At 46.9% G+C, this 21,875-nt stretch overlaps 2 protein-coding genes across 5 annotated transcripts; one reads left to right on the plus strand and one right to left on the minus strand.

Moving 5' to 3' along the window:
- Window positions 1-400: 400 nt before the first annotated feature.
- Window positions 401-9,447, minus strand: LOC113026319 (E3 ubiquitin-protein ligase MARCH5-like). Of its 3 annotated transcripts, none has more exons than XM_026174971.1 (8): window positions 9,377-9,433; window positions 7,349-7,365; window positions 2,690-2,742; window positions 2,084-2,283; window positions 1,768-1,898; window positions 1,529-1,700; window positions 950-1,116; window positions 401-834 (listed from the first exon to the last, which is right to left on the minus strand). In XM_026174971.1, exons 3-8 carry the CDS (start codon window positions 2,725-2,727, stop codon window positions 691-693), a joined length of 852 nt encoding a protein of 283 aa, XP_026030756.1. In that variant the 5' UTR covers window positions 2,728-2,742; window positions 7,349-7,365; window positions 9,377-9,433; the 3' UTR covers window positions 401-690. The 3 variants fall into 3 exon arrangements, with proteins under 3 accessions (XP_026030756.1, XP_026030757.1, XP_026030754.1); XM_026174972.1 differs by lacking the exon at window positions 9,377-9,433 and adding an exon at window positions 7,611-7,703; XM_026174969.1 differs by lacking the exons at window positions 2,690-2,742; window positions 7,349-7,365 and having other exon boundaries at window positions 9,377-9,447.
- Window positions 9,448-9,597: 150 nt separating this feature from the next.
- On the plus strand, window positions 9,598-15,925 carry actr1b (actin related protein 1B). 2 transcript variants are annotated; one of them, XM_026174974.1, is made up of 11 exons: window positions 9,598-9,667; window positions 11,776-11,840; window positions 11,929-12,004; window positions 12,697-12,822; window positions 12,936-13,060; window positions 14,309-14,525; window positions 14,597-14,689; window positions 14,771-14,945; window positions 15,019-15,080; window positions 15,382-15,422; window positions 15,513-15,925. In XM_026174974.1, exons 1-11 carry the CDS (start codon window positions 9,635-9,637, stop codon window positions 15,613-15,615), a joined length of 1,116 nt encoding a protein of 371 aa, XP_026030759.1. In that variant the 5' UTR covers window positions 9,598-9,634; the 3' UTR covers window positions 15,616-15,925. The 2 variants fall into 2 exon arrangements, with proteins under 2 accessions (XP_026030759.1, XP_026030758.1); XM_026174973.1 differs by lacking the exon at window positions 9,598-9,667 and adding an exon at window positions 9,933-10,164.
- Window positions 15,926-21,875: the final 5,950 nt, after the last annotated feature.

The raw sequence follows: 21,875 nt of genomic DNA on the forward strand, positions 1-21,875 counted from the left end.
GAAACTGGTTGACTTTGACATTACATCATTATGACATAGTCATACAGCTGCTGCATGTGTCAGCTGCCTCCATGCCAACAGTAAAAATGTGACTGGAGGCCACCTGAGTGCAGCTTACTCCCCATCATGTTTGAGATCTGAGCTCAGTGAAATCAGAAGATGGGTCACTGAGGCCATAGAGGGATGGCGTTGTCAGCCACAACCCTCAGGTAGGCTGCGAGCCCCCTCCCCCCCGAACACAGTGCTTTCAAGTGTCACGTTAAAGTTTTGAAAGGGTCAATTTGAAGCACACAAGCTCTTTAGAGTTGCATGTGATGTAATATTACTGAGTGGAGGTTTTCATTATACCTGTATAAATAATAATAAATCAAAGGCTGTGAATAAAGATGACAGACATCCCTGATTTAAAGAAAAAGCTTTATTAAAAATAATCCATATGGAGCTGCTGACAGACTGCAATCAGAGCAATCAGCTAGTTAAAATACACCAGAAACACCATAGTCCAGTTACAGTCTAGTTCTGACCCACTGGGTTCCATAACGGTGTGAGCAGTTCAGCTTGAGGTCGTATTGCAGATCATTTGACCAGTGTGAGGCAAGACGCAGTATCAGTGTTCACACTGTCTGGTAAAGACAGTTTAAACTCCTCCAGGATTTAGTTAAAAACAATTCTGCACCATCATCTCCGCCTCTAATTGCCGCTGCCATCCCTGTGGCGCTCTGCTCTCTGAACGTCACCATAGTTGAGGATGCGCCTGCCGGCATGCATGATGAACAGCTGCTTTGTGAAGTACACCTTCAGCACACCTTTGAGCAGCACGTAAGCACTGCCACCCTGTGGAGCAGACACCAGTAAACCAGTCAGTACCACCGGCTTCTTAGCCAACCAATAATCTCAAAGCGTGTTACAGAGCACATCATTCTCCAATCAGAGGTCAGAGTACATTCACCAGCAAAGCGCGCTGCAGGTGAGAGGTCACAGACGGGAACAGTAGCTGCCCAGTTAGAACAGCAATGGAGGGAAACATGAGTGCGCCACAAAGCATCCTGGAGGTCAGGAACTGACGCTTCCCTCTGGGCTCATCCACGGGAATGGGGGGCAGGTACTGCTGATTATCTGTGGGGAGGGGCAGACTCACCTTTAAACAACAAGCTCTGACAGAGCAATTCCTCATGATAGCGAGCAGAGTCAAACAGTAACACTGACGTTGCAGCGACAGATGTCTAAACTAGGACAAGAACATCAGCACAGCACCCCCCTCTGACCGCCTGCAGTACTGCACATGCCATTTACAGCAAACCTTGACGGACTTTACAAGGTCATTTGTCCCGTGGCAGCAAATATGGCACAACTTAGAATTCAGTTTTATTTATAACCAGTGAATAACAAGGAAATTTTATACCATAAAGAATATAAATTCATGAGTTAATCAGCACACCTGAAAGAATATAAAAGGTCTTAAAACATTTAACTTTAAGTGAAACTGCTCATGCATCTGCACTGCGACATATTCCGGGTGTGCATGTACCTGACGGCAGCTTTGGTTCGTAGCAGCATTTCTGCCACAGCTTCAAGACGCAGTCATTCCAGCGGACGGTCTTCCCAAGAATGAGCAGTACAGGGATGGCGGGCAGGCCGGAGAGCAGGAGCACAGGCCTTGCTCCCCGTATAGCCATCATACCATTTGCCCGTCCCATAACCTGTAGAACACGAGGTGTTGAGGACTCTGCCAATGTGATGCCCTTACAAGACGTTCCCTCTGTGTACCTGCACGACAGTCACAGCGCCGTAGCTCAGAGCTGTCCAGTACGCCGTCCCAACCAGCAACCCAAGGGTCCCATATGGACCGATGGCTGTCAACGTTCTGTCCACCACTCGCAGAAAGTCCACCAGTGGGCCTGAGGAGACACAACCCAGGATCAACGTTAACCCACTACGCATTCTCCACTGACAGGACACACCACCCTTCCTACACCTGTTAAACACCATGTGTTCAGTTTCTCCCTTTGCCTGAAGGGGTAGTAGAGAGCTCCACCACACCTCTGAGGACCTATGATATGACCCTGAATAAGTTGACACTCACCCATCTGTGGGAAGATGACAGAGTACGCCACCTCACACAGCTGACATCTGATTGGCTGCTGGCTCACTCTCAGTCTAGTGTCCAGCCAGTACTGCAAGCAGGTCAGGTGCACCCACTTAGTGCTTCCTCTGCACCTGCAGGGACTCAGCCACTCAGCACCGGGGTCATCCTGCTCTGTGGCAAAACACACCCAGCAGTGCCTGAAATGAGACATGAATGAACCTCAGCTTCAAGTTCGCTCATGAAACAGTTAAAAGGTGTTAAAACACACAAGGCCTCACTGCAGCTGCACGACTTGTACACAAGACGGCAGTATAGCCCCTGAATTACCCAGAGTCACCACACACATGAAAGAGTTCAGCCTGAAAATGAGCCGAGCAGCAGAACAAAAATAAAATTAGAAAAAGTTAAAATTTTACAAAAATGTCTTCATAACAATTCTCAAGGAAAACAAAATGTATTAAAATTTAGAATTACAATCAGCATCTTAATTGCAACAACTGAAAGAAAGTTACTGGAACATCTGCATACACAAAAAAGTGAAAGAGTTATTTTAACTTCTTTCAGCTTTGTGGAATTAAAGTTCATTCTGAGGATAAATCTTACTTCTCAGATGGCTGCAGAGCCATGATGTTACCAGGCATAGTCTGAACCACAGCTATGGAACGCCAGGACTGCCATAATGAATTAATTAAATACACCATTAAATAATTAATTAAATGTGGCAATAATTAATTAAAATTGGAATTAATTAATTAAATAAATAGTTATGATATATGTAATTAATTAATTATTGACACATTTAATTAATTATTTATGTATTTCACATTTTAATTAATTATTGACACATTTAATTAATTAATTATTGACATATTTAATTAATTATTTATGTATTTCACATTTTAATTAATTATTGACACATTTAATTAATTATTGACACATTTAATTAATTATTGACACATTTAATTAATTATTTAATGATATATTTATTTATTTCATTTTGGCAGTCCTGACGCCTGGCTCTCATCATGAAATAATTTTATCTGTCAGCCTCACCCATCAAACTCAGGGGGCGGGGTTAACGCTGATCGAGTCAAAACCATTGCTTTGGCCTGGTGGCCATTGTTTCTAGCACACAACAACCGGCATGTGGAAGCTAACAGAACTGAGCTTTGAAAAACCCTGTTTGTGTGTTACCAAATACCGTTTTAATATTTTTTTAGCCGAGAATGTAGTGGTTTAATCTTCATGTGTCTGGTCGGTTTGTCAAGATACAGCCTCTTTGCAAAAGTGTTTCGATGATTTCGGAGATGTCGTCCCAGTCTCACGGCAAAGCGTGGGATAGACCCGCTCGCCTCGCAAGCAATCCCACCGACAAAGCGCAGGCCCCGGTACACAGCTGTAGTAACCCCCGCTGACTTCTTTTACTGAGGTTATATTTATCGGTGTTTTATTTCCTGATGTTCTTATGTGTCCTACGTGTTTCAGTCGCCAATTCTGAATTATAACTAACATTAAAAACATGTTGTGGTGGGGCGTGGTCTGCGGGGCCGTGCGGACGCACCTGCACGGCATCCGCAATCACGCCCGCCGTGTTAAAACACGGGGACTCAGGGGTTGGTGGTGGTGTGGTGTGATGTGAATCAAATAAAGTTGGCTCTGAACGTCGCTCTGTGGTCCCGCCGTGCCTTATTCATGCCACATTGGTGCCGAAACCCAGGAGGCGGCATGGCGGGTACCTACCAGAGCCAGGAAAGGAAAGAGCTGGCCGAGATGGTGGCCGAAATAGCGGCCACCCAGCGGAAGCAGGCGGCGGAGGTGCGTCGCCAACAGGAGGAGCTGCGGCAGGAGAGCGAACGCCACCTGGGGAAGATGGCAGAGCTGGCAGCGCTGCTCTGGGCCTGGGCGCCACCCCCACAAGTGTGTCTCGAGGACAGTGGAGGAGCCGTGTGGGTCACCTCGGCAGCCGGAGGTGGTGGACGAGCCACGCGGGGGTCCGAGCCTGCCGGAGGAGGAGGAGGAGCAGCAGCCGGGTGAAGGGCTGCTCCTGCCGGGAGCGGTGGAGGAGCCGCTCCAATCGGAGGCCGAGGACGAGGCGGGCGAGGGTCTACACCTGCCGGAGGCAGAGGAGTCGCTCCACCCGGAGGGGGGCGAGGGGCGGTGCCTGCTGGGGGCGGAGGCGCAGTGCGGGGAGCCGCTCCAAACGGGAGTGGCGGAGGCGGTGGCGGAGCAGCTGTGCGGGGAGACGGAGGTCCCTGCTCCAGGGCAGCCTGTGCAGCCGGAGTTGGAGGCAGAGGAGCGGGACAGCCCCGCTAGGCCGGGGATCGGCGGGCTGGCTAGTCCAGCCTCGCTGCCACCAGTCGATTCTGCGCGCCTGGCGTCTGCCCAGCCGCCTGTGTGCAGGAGCACACGGCCATGCCGGTGGGGCCGTGTCCGCTTGCTACGCGGCCGACCTCCGGACCAGCTTCGTCGTTGCCGCTGGATGCGCGGGCGGCCACCAGAACGGACGCTTCCCCGTCGCTTGGTCGGGGGCTGGGGCGCCGATGTGTAGGGGCCGAGTCTCGCCCCAGGTCGCGGGGGGGAGTAGGTTTGGCCGGATCACTCCCCGGCCTCAATCGGGCGATGGGGGTATGTGGTGGGGCGTGGTCTGCGGGGCCGTGCGGACGCACCTGCACGGCATCCGCAATCACGCCCGCCGTGTTAAAACACGGGGACTCAGGGGTTGGTGGTGGTGTGGTGTGATGTGAATCAAATAAAGTTGGCTCTGAACGTCGCTCTGTGGTCCCGCCGTGCCTTATTCATGCCACAATGTTTAAGGAGGAGAGAGAGCAAATCTGTTTAACATCTGATCTTTGGGTTTTTGTTCAGTAATCAGCGTGACCTGTGTATAAACACATAAAAGAGATAACGTTGGTGTTTCCGTCATGTAGTAACTGCTGGCTTTAACTGTACAAAGGTTGTTCGACACTATGAAACACATACAGACTTCATGATGTTCGGCTAATATTTTTATTGTGAATATTAATCATGCTGACCTCGCTCTGTACACCACGCAGCGAGGTCAGCATATCCACGATATCCTCAGCTCCATGAGTTTCCCAGCTGACTATCTAACTGCCAACTATTCCAGAGACGTGAAAATATACAGCATAAAGAAAAGTGTAAGAGACTCAGCAGCAGATTAGAATTACAGTTATACATTTAATAAATCACCAAATGAATCCAAGAAACGAGCAAACCTGTTCCGACAATTTGAATTTGTATTCCCTCAGCTGCAGACTCGCTGCTGTTTAAATGTTTGAAAAGGAAGATTAGATATAAACAAACGTCAAACATAGACTCAGTCTGCCTTCACATTTGATATGAGGCCAGCACGTATAGTGGCCTCAGCAGGCTATTACTGAAATACACGTGCTATATCATAAACTATGATATAAACAGGGAGGTCCTATTAACATGTTTAGTTTTAAAGGACACCTTCCTGCCTTTAGTCTCATTCATGAGCAGTATTCGTTTTTTTCTAACATCCAGAAGTCTGCACAATGTGTTTCATAGTTTGTAACAAGCCTTTGACAGGTAAACATAACATGACCGAAAAAGCAAAAAAAAAAAGAGAGAGAGAGAGAGAGTGTTGATATAAGAAGAGAAAATTCTCTCAATTATGGAGACAGGCAAATGGTTCATTTATGTTTGATGTGTGTTTATTCCTCCTTAAATATCGTCGGTGAAGTTCGCCATGCACGTCAGATTTTCCTGCGCATTTTTATACCTCTGCCAACAGAGAGAGAAAAAAAAATCACATTCTAACAGACAGCTGGTGCTTAGAATACAGTTGAATAACTATTAAAAAACAGATGATATTTAGATGATAGTTCAGTCTAACACATGTGCCAGTGAACCATTAAACGTCTGTGAAACTATGCAGTTATGAAACGTAACTTTAACCTCAGCCAAACCGATTTGCTCAGTTGTAAATAAAACAGCGAAGTAAACGTGACCCGACAGACAGAACCTGAGTGAATGAAGTCCAGCGTTTAACCACTGAGAGCTAAAACTCAGCTGAGGTTTGAAAGCTGTGTGCCGGTGATTGGACATCAGCCGCTGATGAAGCTGTTCGCCTATAAAGTGCTCTGTAAGGAAACGAGCTCCAGCAGCTCTGCGCTCGGGGAAAACACTATATTTACTTATCTTGTGCAGAAAAATGCGCTGACATTGCTTTATATCGAGCACCGGCTGCCCAGTTAAACTGTGACTATCACCAGGTAACGTAGGCGTGTTTCTTGAATTAGCAGCAGGTGTTAAACAGCTGACAGATGAGGAGGAGGATGCATGCAGGTAAACTGAGGGTCTGCTGAGCTGATCGCTGGTTTCGTGAGAAAAATGTCAGCTCGTTCTTTATGTTACAGAAGCACAGAGACACAAGACCAGGCGGAAAGAGACGATCGTTTGGTGAAAATGAGAATCTGCGAATGCAACATGTGGAACACGGAGAGTGGAATATGTAAACAAACCGGTTAATGTACCCCCTCGGTGCGCTCTGCATGCTAACTGTTAGCAGAGCTAGTGAAATCTCTGAAAACATCTGAGCACTTTTGCAAGCATGTTCTATGTTGACAACCTGACCAGACATACGGCGCGACATTCGCGGCTAAAACACTGTTAAAAGTGTAGCTGGTGACAGAAAAACGGGGTATTTTAAAACTACACCACCACCATTGCTGCCTGTGATTTGATCTGCATTCTGGGATAACTGGCTGCCCCAAGTCTACACAAGCAATCGATTATCTAGGATCGACCTGTTTTGACTTACTTTGCACGGCAACCAATCAAATGTTAGAGAAGCTGCATGGGCAGCGTTAACCCCGCCCCCTGAGTTTGATGGGTGAGGCTGACAGATAAAATTATTTCATGACGAGAGCCAGGCGCCGGGACTGCCAAAATGAAATAAATAAATATATCATTAAATAATTAATTAAATGTGTCAATAATTAATTAAATGTGTCAATAATTAATTAAAATGTGAAATACATAAATAATTAATTAAATGTGTCAATAATTAATTAATTAAATGTGTCAATAATTAATTAAAATGTGAAATACATAAATAATTAATTAAATGTGTCAATAATTAATTAATTACATGTGTCATAACTATTTATTTAATTAATTAATTCCAATTTTAATTAATTATTGACACATTTAATTAATTATTTAATGGTGTATTTAATTAATTCATTATGGCAGTCCTGGCGTTCCATACACAGCAGGCTGCTCCACTCAGTCTGGAGTTAAAGGTGACATCGTTAAACAGATAAGGGAAATTAAAAAAAAAAAAAAAAGTTTAAAGAAAAAGCTGCGACTGTCAAAAGATTTAAACTTAGGCATCATTTTAATGACGCAGGAGAGAAACAGACAATGCTACAGAAATACTCAAGAAAACTGCTAACATGCATTTAACCTACATCTTAATTGTAATCGGTTGGAGTAAACTTCTTTAAACTGCAAGGGGGGAGGCAATAACACAAACCTTTAACACTTCCAAAGAAACCATCAGAGAAGCAGCACAGAGTGAAAACACGCTCTAATCAAAAACTGATGATCAGGCAAACTCCAAAAACACGGCAGTGCGTGACACGTTTGCAAATAATCAGAGTTCAAAACCCACACCTGCGTCTAAAAACAGACCACCATGTCCATCCATCTATATTAAACGTGCCAGCGTGAGGTGGTAGCGAGTACATTAGAAAATGAAATACAATGAAACTTAAAAAAAAAAAAAAAAAAAAAAAGTACCGACACGGAGAATGCGTTTTGTTTATTTGGACACGGAGAAAGTACGTTCAAATTAAATGTCTGATGTTTAAAAAAAGTGACAGCGGGTGAGATAAAAGCGCAAAGCCCCTTAGCCTCGGACTGCGGCTAAGCTAATGGCAGGATGTGGGTCAACGAGTGCCCAGATTTCTGACAGGGATCCGAACCACCAACCCCGAGGTCCGTCAGAACCTCACACCTATGCTCAATCACATCTCCGCTGTCTGTGAGCACTCAACCAGCCAGCAGCTACCTTACATAGATCATGTTTTTACTTTGCAAGTTCTTGATTAGGGGTGGGTTTTGATTATCGCTTTTCTGATTACAATCCATGCTAAATTGAATAAAGTGATATTGATTCATTAAAATCCCGTGTCGATTTGTAAATTAACGTTATTATGCCTGAAACGCCAGCATCTCAGGTTAAACCTCACAACATGTCGTCAAACACCATGCAGCTAAAACAGTAACTGGGAGCAGGTTTACGGATTCTGCATACAAACGTAAACACAGAGCGCGGACCCGACGCGTCAGAGTCAGATTTTGGTGTGTCGTTGGGTCCGCGCTGTTTGCCTCTTTTTTTTTTCGCTGGCTTCTGCAGCTGCAGGTTTCATAACTCTGTTTACATCTCTAATTAAGTCTCACATGTGTCAGCTTTCTTTTAATAGATACGAAATTATGGATATATACTGTTAAATGATCAGAATTGTAATATTTCTGACTGAGGCAAAACTTTCCAGATTCCAATCAAATTGAATCGGATCCTGTATCGAATCAAAATGATTCTACAAATCAGTGACGATGCAGCCGTACTCAGCTTCCTAAGCATTTTCCCTTTCCAGTTCACAATCAATCCCACCCCTAGGTCAAAAATATGTATAGGAATTGGCCTAATCTAATATTTTGTATGAACCTGTCCAGCTGTCCAGTGATTAAACGACAAGTAGATGGAGGCAGGACTTCACAGCAGGGGCATACTCCATAATGTGCTGTGCATTCTCATATGTATATTATATATATTGCTCACTTATTGTATTTAACAACATCAAGGAGTTATGAGCAAAGAAAGGCCACCATAGTGCATGTTTAAATAGGGAAAGTTTATTGATCAAAATGTATTACGCAGATACGCATTACATTTTTTTTCAGCCCCCAATCGAGAAAACAAAACCAATTACATGTTCAAAGCAACGGAACGGTGGCCCAATATCAGAGAGAACTCCACTCTTGAGTGAGCAGTGATAATTGAGCAGTCCGTTTTATTTTGCAGATTCAAGCTGCTCTTCAAAATTTTCACCACCAGATGTCACCGGAGAGGACTGTGTTGAAAAGCTTCGAGTAATGAACCGTTTTTCAATACAAGCTTCAGTGCTTCGGAAAGCTTCATTTGGCCATCACTAGTTTTTATAATTTAGCTAACAGCACATTAGCTACTAACCTACATATCGCGCTGGCACAATACAGCACTTCTACAAAGCTTACCTGTTAAAACAGCGCGTGCCACTGCCGTAAACCCTCCACTCACCTGAGAAATGCATACCGCTCGAGCCCAGTGTCAGCTGTGTTTTTATCATTCCCCAGGCCCCGTGGACCCGCCCACTTTGGCTTTTTTCTAGCTTTCTGATTGGCTGGATCCCGTGACACTGGTAATGCCTTGAGGGTACCCGGAAAACGTATTTAAAGCTGCATTTGTCGACTTTTAGTGCAACTACTGGACTTTTTTTTTTTATTACGAGCAACATGAAGTGTTTATCTTTTATGTTGTCACTTTCGGTGAATATATTGTCATCCTTTTTACCGACTAATAAAATGTAAATGTAGATTAAATAAAATAATTTTTAGCTGATATTATCGTTAGAAAACACTGCTAAAAACCTCTGTGTAGTAAAGCGCTTTAATTGCATTATTTGTTAAATGTGATAGTTAACTGTGATCTGCCAGCAGACCAGCAGAAACGCTGCCACTCGTTGACAGCGTATAGACATGCTGATTGGCTCTCCGTGATGCCAGTCAGGATCTCTGGAGCTTGATTGGCTGTCTGCACCGTGAGCCCGCCTCGGTGCTGTGGTTGTTGTGGACGGGGCGGCAGCAGCGGCAGAGGACCGTCGACAGGCGTAGAGCGGAGCTGCTAACCGGCGCTGATTTTTACATGATTAAAACACTAAACGGGCACGAAGACTCACGCGGATCGATAGAAACACACCTGAAGCGCACGTGCGGTCATGGAGTCCTATGACATTTTAGCTAACCAACCGGTGGTGATTGATAATGTAAGTATGATGATGTCATTCATCCACACCCAGCCCGAGGCCGCGGGCTAACCGTTAGCCTGCCGCTATTGTGTCGGAGCTAATAGGTCGGTGCTCACCTTTCCTGGAGGTGCAGCGGGGTTCCTCTTTCCTCTATGTTCCCTCTATGACGCTGCCAGCTCGCCTCCTCTGGCCGGCTCACTTCTGCAGCTGTTAGCCGCTAGCCGGATCCGCTGCTAGCTCCGGGCAGCAGCAGGTTAGTGGAGCCGGATCCGGGGCGTGTTAGCTGTCCGTAGTGCTGTAGCGGCATCAGCTCACTCCTCCACCCGGCTCTGCTGCTAAATAACCAGCAGACAGGTTGCGGGAGTCACCCCGAAGCCCCACATGTAGTACAGCAGACGGCTGCTAGCATGTTAGCATGGCCGTGACACTGTCAATAACCGAGAGGAGCTTCATCATCACATAGAGCTAACCTTAATTCCGTCAATGAAAGTTAAAACCTGACTATATTTTTTTTATTTCTCAGTGACGTGCCCTGTGACGTGCAGCTCTCAGCTGGAGCTGTGTCTGATTTAAACGTAATGAATCCAGTGTATGTTCCACTCATGCCTCTTCACCCGCTCAGGCCATCAGTCTGAGCAAAGATGTTTCAGCTCCTGTCTCTTTAAGCCTATTGTTTTCTCATTGGATGATCTCAAGAAGCCAGCTGAGGCGCTCTGAGCGTTGTCTACAAAGACTGCCTGACCTGTGAGCAGGAGTCTCAGTTTAGTGTGTTTCAGGTTCAGAGACTGAAGGTTTCTCATCTTGGGCTGATTCTGTGAATTTAGGGAGGACCCCCTCCTGGGGTCATGAAAGGAGGAGCCTCACAGACCTGCAGGTTGTACAAAGAGAGCAAGTTTACAGTCACTTACTCAGACTCACTCGAAATTGGCATATTTTGTCTACAAGAAGCGGAAAGGTGGCAACCAGGAAGGCAATGCTTTGGCAGCTGTTGTATTTCAAACCAAAACCAAAGGTGGGGTGCCTAAACTCCACCGGGTGTGAGATTAATGGTGGGACGAGCTCCACCCCAAGGCTTCCACCTGCAGGGATTATTTGCGATCTAAAAGTTAAAATAAGGTTTCATGTGCATGTGTGGGTGTGAGAGTGCGCTGATGAAGAGTTCAGAAACACAAATCAATAGGTCAAAGATCAAGCCTCAAACAGTAATCACAGTGAAGCTGATAGTTGGTGCGTCTAATGAACAGTTTTCAGTTCAGTTTATTTCAGCGTTGGTACGTTTCACAGATTTTACTTGGTTGTCTTTACTCAGGTTTTACTTCACTGAGAAGGTTTTGGTATCGAGCTTTAGACCGCTGAGCTTCTCTGAGTTCTTTGTGAGACATGGTTTCAGATCTTTGGGATAATTAAGCTGCCGTTGTCGGGGTTTGGCGTCTGGCACTCCTTCCTGTTCGCTCACTCACAGCAGGAACTGAAGCTTTGTGCAGCAGAAACAACTTTTTTTTACTCGGAGGACAAAGTGTCTGTTGAAGCAGAGGAGCTGGGACTGCTTCCAGCCTCGGGCGGCATCTCATGACCTCTCAGCTTCTTTAACCCTGTGATGCTCAAACGTCATCTTTCTTTTCCTTGCAGGGGTCGGGGGTCATCAAGGCCGGCTTTGCGGGAGACCAGATCCCCAAGTACTGCTTCCCCAACTAGTAAGTTAACGGAGACTCCATGATCTCTGTTGCTGTTTAACCAAGCCTGCAGCTCACTCTCTCAGTGCTCTGTGTGTTTCATGTGCAGCGTCGGGCGTCCGAAGCATGTGCGCGTGATGGCGGGAGCCCTGGAGGGAGACCTCTTCATCGGGCCCAAGGCCGAGGTACCGCTGCTCCTCCTCACTGCCGATTAAACTACATCCCTGCTGACACTCACTGCCCTCTTATGATGCTGTTATTATTATTATTATCATTATCATCATCATCATCATTGTAATTATTATTATCATAATTATCATTTTTATTATCATTATTGTTGATGTTGTTGTTATTGTGTGGAGCTTCGATGGGCCACACCTTCATCACAAACGCTCCTTTAAAGTCGACTCTTTATTGTTCCTGCTGAGGTCGGTGCAGAGGCAATCAAACCTGAGCTTGCAGACCTTGGTGAGGCAGTGTCATCTTTACCGAAAGGCGTTTAATGTGTGAGAGCACGTAAATGTCATGTATTTAGTAACCTTATGATGGCGATTGAAGGTGATGAAGGATGTGATGCTTGAGCTGCTCATCTCTAGCAGCTTCAGGAGGTCCAGCAGCTCTGCTCTCACTGGAGGAGGAACAGGAAGTTATTGCCCTGCAGGATCAATAAAGTTTCTTGTTTTGAATACAGGGTTTGTTTGTTTTTTTTTGGTTGTGTGTTTATTTTTTGTTTGTTTTTTTTGTTTTGTTTTTTCCAGATAATTGTCACATGACCTTCTCACAGCATCTGCAGCTCTCTTTTTTCCATCAGATCAAAGCATGTGACTGTATCACATTTTCAGGGAATAATAAACTCTCCCCCTCCTCCTCCCGTCAGGAGCACAGGGGCCTGCTGTCGGTGCGGTACCCGATGGAGCATGGCATCGTGACCGACTGGAATGACATGGAGCGGATCTGGCAGTACGTTTACTCCAAGGAGCAGCTGCAGACATTCTCCGAGGAGGTGAGCTCCTCTCCGGCTCTCTCACTTCCACACACGAGCTTGTCGCGACACCGCTAACCCTGTGTTTTTTTTTTTTTGTTTTTGTTTTTTTGTTTGTTTTTAACCTTTCCCAGCATCCTGTGCTGCTCACAGAGGCTCCTCTGAACCCGAGCAAGAACAGGGAGAAGGCGGCTGAAGTGTTCTTCGAGACTTTCAACGTGCCGGCACTCTTCATCTCCATGCAGGCCGTGCTCAGTCTGTAAGAACTCACTTCCTGTTTGTGTCCTCCTGTTGCTGACTCAGCATTGAGCTGAGGGCTGCGTGAATCTCAGCCTCATGTTTGCTCAAGAAACAGTTAAAGGTTTTAAACACACATGAGGGCTCACTGAAGACTCTCTGCAGTTGCATGGCTCCCACACAAGGTGGCAGTATAGGCCCTAAATTACCCTGAGTCACTGCAAGCTCTCTCTCACTCAAACACACACACACACACACACACACACACACAGGGTTCTGTTCTGATTGTAGGTGTGTGTTCCTCATTTAAGGGGAGGACCCTGACCGCCATCTGTGACGGCTCACTGAGTCTTTGTGTGCTTTGAACCAATCAGATGTGACTTTGGGTCACATTATGATCTGAGCCCCTCTGTGATGGAAGGCCTTCACACACTGGGCAAGTAAAATCAGCATGAGTGTTTCTGTTCTTAAAGCAGCTGTCGAACTTCACAGAATGAATGTGTGACACTCAGAAGCTTGGAACATGCTCGATGTTTCAGAGTTTTGACCAAACGGATCGCTGCATTTGGCAACAAGTACGCTTGTAGCTCAAAGTGTACACTGGTACTGAATCTATGCTACATCAAAACCGTAAATAATCCATTTTGACGTTACAACTAGCTGCTGCTGCCTCCTCAGGTGTTGTCTCAACTCTGCCAAGGAGCTCAAACTGCCCACTGTCATGAAACATGGCCAAAGCTTCGACCCTGGATCACAACAGGAAATCCTCCTGCTGCTGCCTGCATATAAGCCAGAATCTGGTTCTTCCCTTTCTTGTTCAGAAATGCCAGTACCAGCTCATCATTGCTTCATGTCCACTCCATTTTTTTTTTTTTTGTTTGTTTGATTTTTTTCACGGTGCGCATTGTGAGATCAAATTTTCATCAAATTTTCGTCAAAAATGTTCAGATCTGAAAAACGTGCCAACCCCGGAACAGAGTCTGTGCAGGATGCAGACGGTCGATTATTAAACACGTGAAGCCTGAATTTAACATGTTGCTGGGCTGAGAAACGTCCTGATGTTAACATGACTGGATCTGATGGGGTTTTGATGGTTATCCTGTTGTGTCTGTGTGTTGATGACATTTTAATTGTCTCTCTAAGTTAGAGAAAAGTGCGTGTGATGCATGTTGCGTCGTCTGCGCGTCTGTTCACCAGACAGAATCAGAGCAGGCTAGAAGGCGTTTGCTGAGTCTCTATCATAACCGTGATGGCCTCTGTTTTCCTACAGGTACGCCACAGGCCGCACCACCGGCGTAGTGCTGGACTCGGGCGACGGCGTGACCCACGTGGTGCCCATATACGAAGGCTTCGCCATCCCACACTCTATCATGCGTGTGGACATCGCTGGGAGAGATGTGTCGCGGTACCTGCGACTGCTGCTGCGTAAGGAAGGATACAACTTCAACACGTCGGCCGAGTTTGAGGTCGTTCGCACCATTAAAGAGGTGAGGCGGTGGCGGCGCTGAAATGTGAGTCAGGTGTTATGAGCGTTTCTAATATTCTCATGTCCCTGCAGAGAGCCTGCTACCTCTCCCTGAACCCTCAGAAGGACGAGACCTTAGAGACCGAGAAGGCTCAGTACGTCCTCCCTGACGGAAGCACTTTAAATGTAAGTCCTGTTCCTACTGATTGGTCGTTCCTGTGTAGCGTTCCTCCCCATTCCCCTGACATGTGATCTCGCCGTTTTCAGATCGGCCCCGCCAGGTTCCGCGCCCCGGAGCTGCTGTTCAGACCCGACCTGATCGGAGACGAGAGCTCAGGCATCCACGAAGTCCTGGCCTACGCCATCCAGAAGTCCGACATGGACCTGCGGCGCACGCTCTTCTCCACCATCGTACTGTGTGGCGGCTCCACGCTCATCAAAGGTCAGTGCATGCACTGCAGTCCGTAAAACTTCCTGTTCGCAGCGGCGAGTAACACGGTACTGTCCTCACTCAGGCTTCGGCGAACGGTTACTGACTGAAGTGAAGAAGCTCGCACCCAAAGACGTAAAGATCAAGGTAAGCTCTGACTGGGACACACCCACAGTAACCTCTGACCTCCTTCTCCTGCTCACTGAAGTACTCGCAGCACAGGGGCATCCCGAGCCTGTTTCTCATGAAAATGCTCGGGAGGAGGAGGAGAGCAGAGATGAATACATTTAAAAGAAATATATTTATGTATTCACAAAGAAAATAAAATGCTTTGTAAACCGTGAAGAAGTCTTGGAGAGGAGGACTCGGTGAGGAGATGTCATTTAGGAGGTGTGAGTGAGGAGGTCTCAGCAGGAGGTGTCAGTGACCTCTGGTTTCTCTTTGGCAGATCTCGGCCCCCCAGGAGAGGCTGTACTCCACGTGGATTGGGTAAGTCTTTGATTCACTCGTGTGTCACTGTGTGTCTTTGTGGCTATCCCCTCTGATTGGTCCTTCCTCTGACCTCACTTCTTGATGCAGTGGCTCCATCTTAGCGTCGTTGGACACCTTTAAGAAGATGTGGGTGTCGAAGCGGGAATATGAAGAAGACAGAGCACGTGCCATCCACAGGAAGACCTTCTAGGCCAATAGCCCCTCAGAACTGTCCTTATTGCTCCCCCCCCACCATCAAACGCTAGAGGCTCCCTGACATCAGTGGGTCCCTCCTCCCCCTCCTCCTACCTACATCCACCTGCTTCTAACCCACCGTTGACCTCCTGCTCCTCAACCTGCACACACACACCTTTATGTGTGCTCGTCTCCATATTTACCTCCTCTGACCCCCTCCCCTCCATGTTCTTCCTGCTGTCAGGTGGTGGTGACAGCACGCTCTGAACGTGACACGCACACCCACACACGCACCCACACACACATGCACACACACTCGCACACAAACACACACTTGCATGTGCACACACAGACGTGTGCGCACACACACACAGGGCTGTGGGGCGTGCTGGAGGTTGCGGGTGGAGCTGTGGATGCTCTGAGCTCCACACTGAAGCCTGTGAGGCATGATGACATCATAAACCTGAATGTTTTGTTTGCTGATGTTCAGATTTGATTTCATGTCTGTTTGTAGCTTCTCTGACATGAAGCTCTGTGCTATTAAACTGTATTATAGATCTGATCTGCACATGTATTCTGTCAGCACGGTTCATTTATCGTCGCCGCTCATGATCTTCTTTACCAATGAAATGTTTTTTAGGTGAACATGGCATCACGAGTTTGTGTGGAGGAAAATGTTCAGCAATGTCTTTATGTCGGCTTTTTGTCCGAGCTGACAGATTAAAACAAAATTTGGGAAAAGCTTCACTCAGTTTTCTTTTTCTTTGCTTTAGAATTTATTTTATCATGAAATATTTAATTACAAAGTCGTCATCATGGTAATTTATTATAAATTAATTTTTCATGAAATATTTCATCATAAAATTATCGTAAATTAATTTACCTCCAAGTAATCTATTAATTCATCAAATTCATTATCATAGTCATTTGTCTATGTGTAATCTATGATAACACAATCACAAAGGGTTTAATCATAAATTAAATCAAAAAATAAAGTCATTATAGTAATTAAAGTAAATTAAAGTAAGCCACGATCAGGTCTTCATTAAGTGATTTATTACAAAGTAATTCATCATGAATAATTATTAATAATAATAAATAAATGTAAAAGATTTTAAATCAAAGTAGTTCATCATAAAGTATGTTGATCGGTTTTTATTACCGCTAATCATTTTAAAGCTCAGTTTTTAAAACCTTACGATGTAACTACAGCTCAGTCCATGCAGCAGTATATTAACCCTTTAAGACCTACCATAGAACCAAGTCCGCCAGAGCTTATATTATATTTTTACATGCTGTAGTGCAATTTTGGGAGTATTTCAAGTTGCTATATATCAATACAACCATTATAGCCCAATTTTTAATAATATGTATGCATTAAGTGCATAGTAATTAAATAAATTGCAACAAAGTGCAATAAACTACAAAAAGTTTGAAAACCATTTTTGTTTTTTTAACATATATTTCTAGTTGAAGGAATTTAAGAGGCTTATCCCGCAAAACTGTAAATACAAAAAAGTTGCATAAAATAGTTTCCCACCACAGGAAATTTATTTTGAATGTCTTCATAGTTTCATAGTTTCATTTTTGAAATACACCAATTTTTATATACTGCAGGAAAAACGAAAATAAATATTATAATGCAGATTTGCAAAAAAACAGCATATGCATCAAATAAACAATTTCCAACAGTGCAATTTGAGTTCTAAGTATCCCAGAAACTATTCAGAAAAGCATAAAGTCAAACATAACTTTTAAAAATACCAGTATAGGCTCATAAGGTAAAAAACTACATTTCCGCGAAAATGACGTCACTTCCGGTTTCATATGCAAAAAAAATTATTGCGCTAGCTTACATGGTTCCGGTTCTACAGGGATTTAAAAATAGTTATGCAAAACGGAGCGTCCCCGCTTCGACCGGTTTTAAAGGGTTAATGACTAACCTCGTATTGTGGATGGATTATCTCAGTTGTTCTCCTGACTGAAGTTTAGTCCGTTTACAGCATCCTGCCATGCTATTGCATTTGTCCCTAACCATCGTGAATCCTCTTGTTAACTTTTATCAAGTGGAAAAAAGCTAGCGTTCATCCTCCGACTTCACTGTGTTTATGTTATGCTAACATAGGTGTGTCGCTAGCGATCATGTAGCACATCATTATATACCAGCTAGCCCAACTTCAGTAACCCTAAGAACGTCACTGCTGTTTAGTTTCCTGTCTTCATTTATGTTGGAAGTGATAGCAGAGCTGTACGTTTTAATTTTTTTGAAATCCCTCAGCCAGAACATGCTATATTATTTAATCTGGAGACTTCCCACGTACCACTAGAGGGAGCCCAAGTACCACCAGTGGTACACGTACCCCAGTTTGCGAACCACTGCTTTTCAGAAAGCTAATTTCCGGTGCTTGTATCTGCAATCTTGTTCTTTCTGTCACTACCCAAAGCTTGTGACTATAGATGAGGGTAGTGACGTAGGCCAATCGGTAAATTAAGAATTTCGCTTTCACGCATGGCTCTCTTCACCACAACGGACCGGTACAACATCCGCAATACTGCAGCCGGAGCACCAATGCATCAATCCCGCCCCCTTCTCCACTTACTCGTGCACAAGACCCCCGAGATACTCCTCTATTTGGGGCAGAACTCGTCCCTGACCCAGAGAGGGACGCACCCAAGGCGTGCGTTGAGGTGAGCCAGACTATGTCTATCCTGTATCTCTCAACTTCAAACACTAACTCAGGCTACCGGAGAGGTGACATTCCATTGGTTGTCTCGGTAACTGGGGATTGGTCCGCAGGGCCTCCACCCATGGCTGCTGCCCAGCCCACGTTGCACCCAACTCCTACGACGCCTCCTTCAGGTGATGGGCCTACAGGAAGGTGGACCCATGTCCCTTTTTTGAGCTGTGCCCAGCTAGGCTCAATGGATTAAGGCCCAGCCACCAGACTATCGTCCTCGGGCACCTTCCCTGGCCCTGGCTTCAGGGCGGGGTGAATGGTTCCCTTGGTCTTCTGTTCATGGGGTTTTTTGAATTGCTCTTTGTCTGGTCCCTCTCCCAGGACCAATTTGCAATGGGAGACCTTACCAGGGCACAAAAAGCCCCTGACAACATAGCCCCTGGGACTCCAGGGACACACAAACCCATTCACCATGATAAGGTACCGATTGATAATCCATCATAAAGTCTTAATTCTTTTTTCATAAAGTATTTCATCTTAAAGTAACTTTGACTGTACCCATGCACAGCCAGCTGGTCATGTCATGTTATACAGTGATACAGTCAGTGTTGGGAAGGTTACTTTTAAAATGTATTCCATTACAGATTACAGAATACATCAGAGGTGGGACCAAGTCATTGTTTTGCAAGTCTCAAGTAAGTCTCAAGTCTTTATCCTCAAGTCAAGTCTCAAGTAATGTCAGGCAAGTCAGAGTCGAGTCTCAAGTCACTGGTGTAAAAGTCCGAGTAAAGTCACAAGTCTGAAATTTTGAATTTCAAGTCCTTTCGAGTCTTTAAAAAAAAAAAAACGAAAAAAGCATGTTGCAGTTATGCTAAATGTAAATATTAGACTGTGGTGGACCACTAGAGGGCTCCACTCACACCCAGTGTAGAGGAAGTGTGTTCCTGTGTTTTGTGGCGCGATATGCGCAGTTGATGTTGGAGACGAATAAAGAAGGAGTGAGAACTGAGAGCTGTGTCGTTGATGCTTATCTCCACATTGGTGACCCCTGACTCGAGCATGCAACGGGCCGTAGATAACGCACACTCCGCTATGGATGCATCAGCGGCCGCCGGACCTCCGCCTCCTGTTGCAGCTATGTTCGCTGTGGCGCTGAAACTGCCGGACTTTTGGCTCCATGACCCCCCGTCATGGTTCGTACACGTGGAGGCTCAGTTCGCCCTTCGCGGCATCTCGGCTGACGACACGAAGTATCACCATGTGGTGGCCTCGCTCGACCCGCTGGCCACCCGTCGCGCGATGGCGCTCCTCCGGGACCCACCCGCCCAAGGGAAATACGCCGCCCTCAAAGAGCTGCTTCTTCGGCGCTATGCCCTCTCCGACGCCGAACGAGCCGAAAAGCTCCTCAACCTGTCAGGCTTGGGTGGCGGTACCGCGCTTGAGCTCATGGAGAACATGCTATCGTTGCTCGGGCCGGATGACGGTGGTTTCCTCTTCGTGCACCTCTTCCTTCGCCAACTACCGGCCGCCGTGAGAGCTGTCCTCGCGAACTCTCCGCTTCTGCCTGCGAAGGATTATCGCTCCCTGGCTGAAGAAGCGGATCGCATTCTCCTGGCTAGCCGCACTTTCGACGTTCACGCCCTGGCTACGGACACGCCGGCGGCACCTTCCACGCCTCCACCTGCCTCCCCCGGAGCATCCGCCCCCTTGCTGACGGCAGGGATTGCTACACGCCGGCACCGCGGAAAGAGCATCTGTTTCTACCATCAGCGTTTTGGCGACAGAGCGCGTCGCTGCCTGCCGCCTTGCGCTTTCACGGCCCAGGGAAACGGACCCGCCAGCGCGCCGTAGCAGCCGCGACCGCTGGCAATACAGAAAGGCTGCTCTTCATAGAGGACTCGCGCTCCGGGAGACGTTTTCTCCCAGAAGAGCCTCCTTCCCCCTACCGCTGCCGACGGACTAGCAGCGAACTGTGGGCCGCAGCTCATTGCAGCTAACGGCTCTCCCATCAAAACGTTTGGGGAAAGGTTGGTGACTGTTTGTTTTCATGGCCGGGATTTCCAGTGGAACTTTGTTGTTGCTGCTAGATCTGTACCTATTTTGGGTGCTGATTTCCTGTGTGCTCATGGACTACTTGTCGATGTCGCTAACAGACGTTTAATTGATGCTCTCTCGTTTTCTTCGCTACCCTGTTTTACTCGGGCCACCGAGCCCCTGATTCGGGCTAATGTAGTGACCTCCGGGGATGCTTTTCAGCGTTTGCTTTTAGAGTTTCCATCGCTGTCTGTCCCTAATTTCTCTAGCACGGTAACGAAGCATGGGGTTGAGCATTATATTCCCACGGTCGGGCCCCCGGTGTTCGCGCGCGCGCGCCGCCTCGACCCCGCGAAATTGTCCGTCGCTCGGGAAGAGTTTGCAGCCATGGAGCGCCTTGGCATTGTACAGCGTTCGAACAGTGCATGGGCCTCTCCGCTTCACATGGTGCCCAAATCGGACGGTCGGTGGCGGCCATGCGGAGATTTCCGCCGTTTAAATAATGCCACGGAGAATGACCGTTACCCCATCCCCCACATTCAGGATTTTTCTGCCAATCTCGCTGGAACGTCGATTTTTTCTAAAATTGACTTGGTGCGGGGGTATCACCAGGTTCCCGTGCGCCCCGAAGACGTTCCTAAAACCGCTGTCATTACCCCCTTCGGCTTGTTCGAGTTTTTGCGCATGCCGTTTGGCCTGAAAGGTGCCGCCCAGACCTTTCAGCGGCTGATGGACTCAGTTTTGCGTGGGCTGCCGTTCGTTTTTGTTTATCTGGATGATATATTGGTGGCCAGCTGCTCAGCGAGCCAGCACGAGTCCCATCTGCGCCAGGTTTTCCAGCGTTTGGAAGCGCACGGCCTGATCATCAACCCTTCCAAGTGCCAGTCTGGGTTGCCTGTTCTGGATTTCCTCGGGCACCGCATTTCTGCTGAAGGTGTGGTTCCGTTGCCCAACAGAGTCCAGGCCGTTTCGGCTTTCCCGCGTCCCACGTCGGTTAAAGCGTTGCAGGAGTTCTTGGGGATGATAAATTTTTACAACCGCTTTCTCCCCAGAGCTGCCCACCTGCTACAGCCACTCTATGCTGCCTTAAAAGGTAAAACAGCCAAAGATCCGGTTGACTGGCTGCCTGAACGCGTCCGTGCGTTTTCCGCAGCCAAGTCTGCGCTGGCTGACGCCGCCCTGCTGGCCCACCCGCTTCCGTCGGCGGAGATCGCGTTGACCACCGACGCCTCGGACGTGGCAGTGGGCGGAGTGTTGGAACAGCGGGTTTCAGGTCTCTGGCAACCGCTCGCCTTTTTCAGTCGTACGCTCCGGGATGCTGAACGCAAGTACAGTGTTTTTGACAGGGAGTTGCTGGCCCTGCACCTCGCAACACGGCATTTTCGTTTTTTCCTCGAGGGTCGCAACTTTGCTGCGTACGTTGACCACAAACCTTTGACGTTTGCGATGTCCAAGGTCTCTGACCCATGGAGCGCACGCCAGCAGCGCCAGTTGGCGGCCATTTCTGAGTTTACCACAGACATTCAGCATGTGGCTGGTAAGTCCAATCACGTCGCTGACTGTC

Source organism: Astatotilapia calliptera, chromosome 7, assembly GCF_900246225.1.
Source record: "Astatotilapia calliptera chromosome 7, fAstCal1.2, whole genome shotgun sequence".
NCBI lineage: Eukaryota > Metazoa > Chordata > Actinopteri > Cichliformes > Cichlidae > Astatotilapia > Astatotilapia calliptera.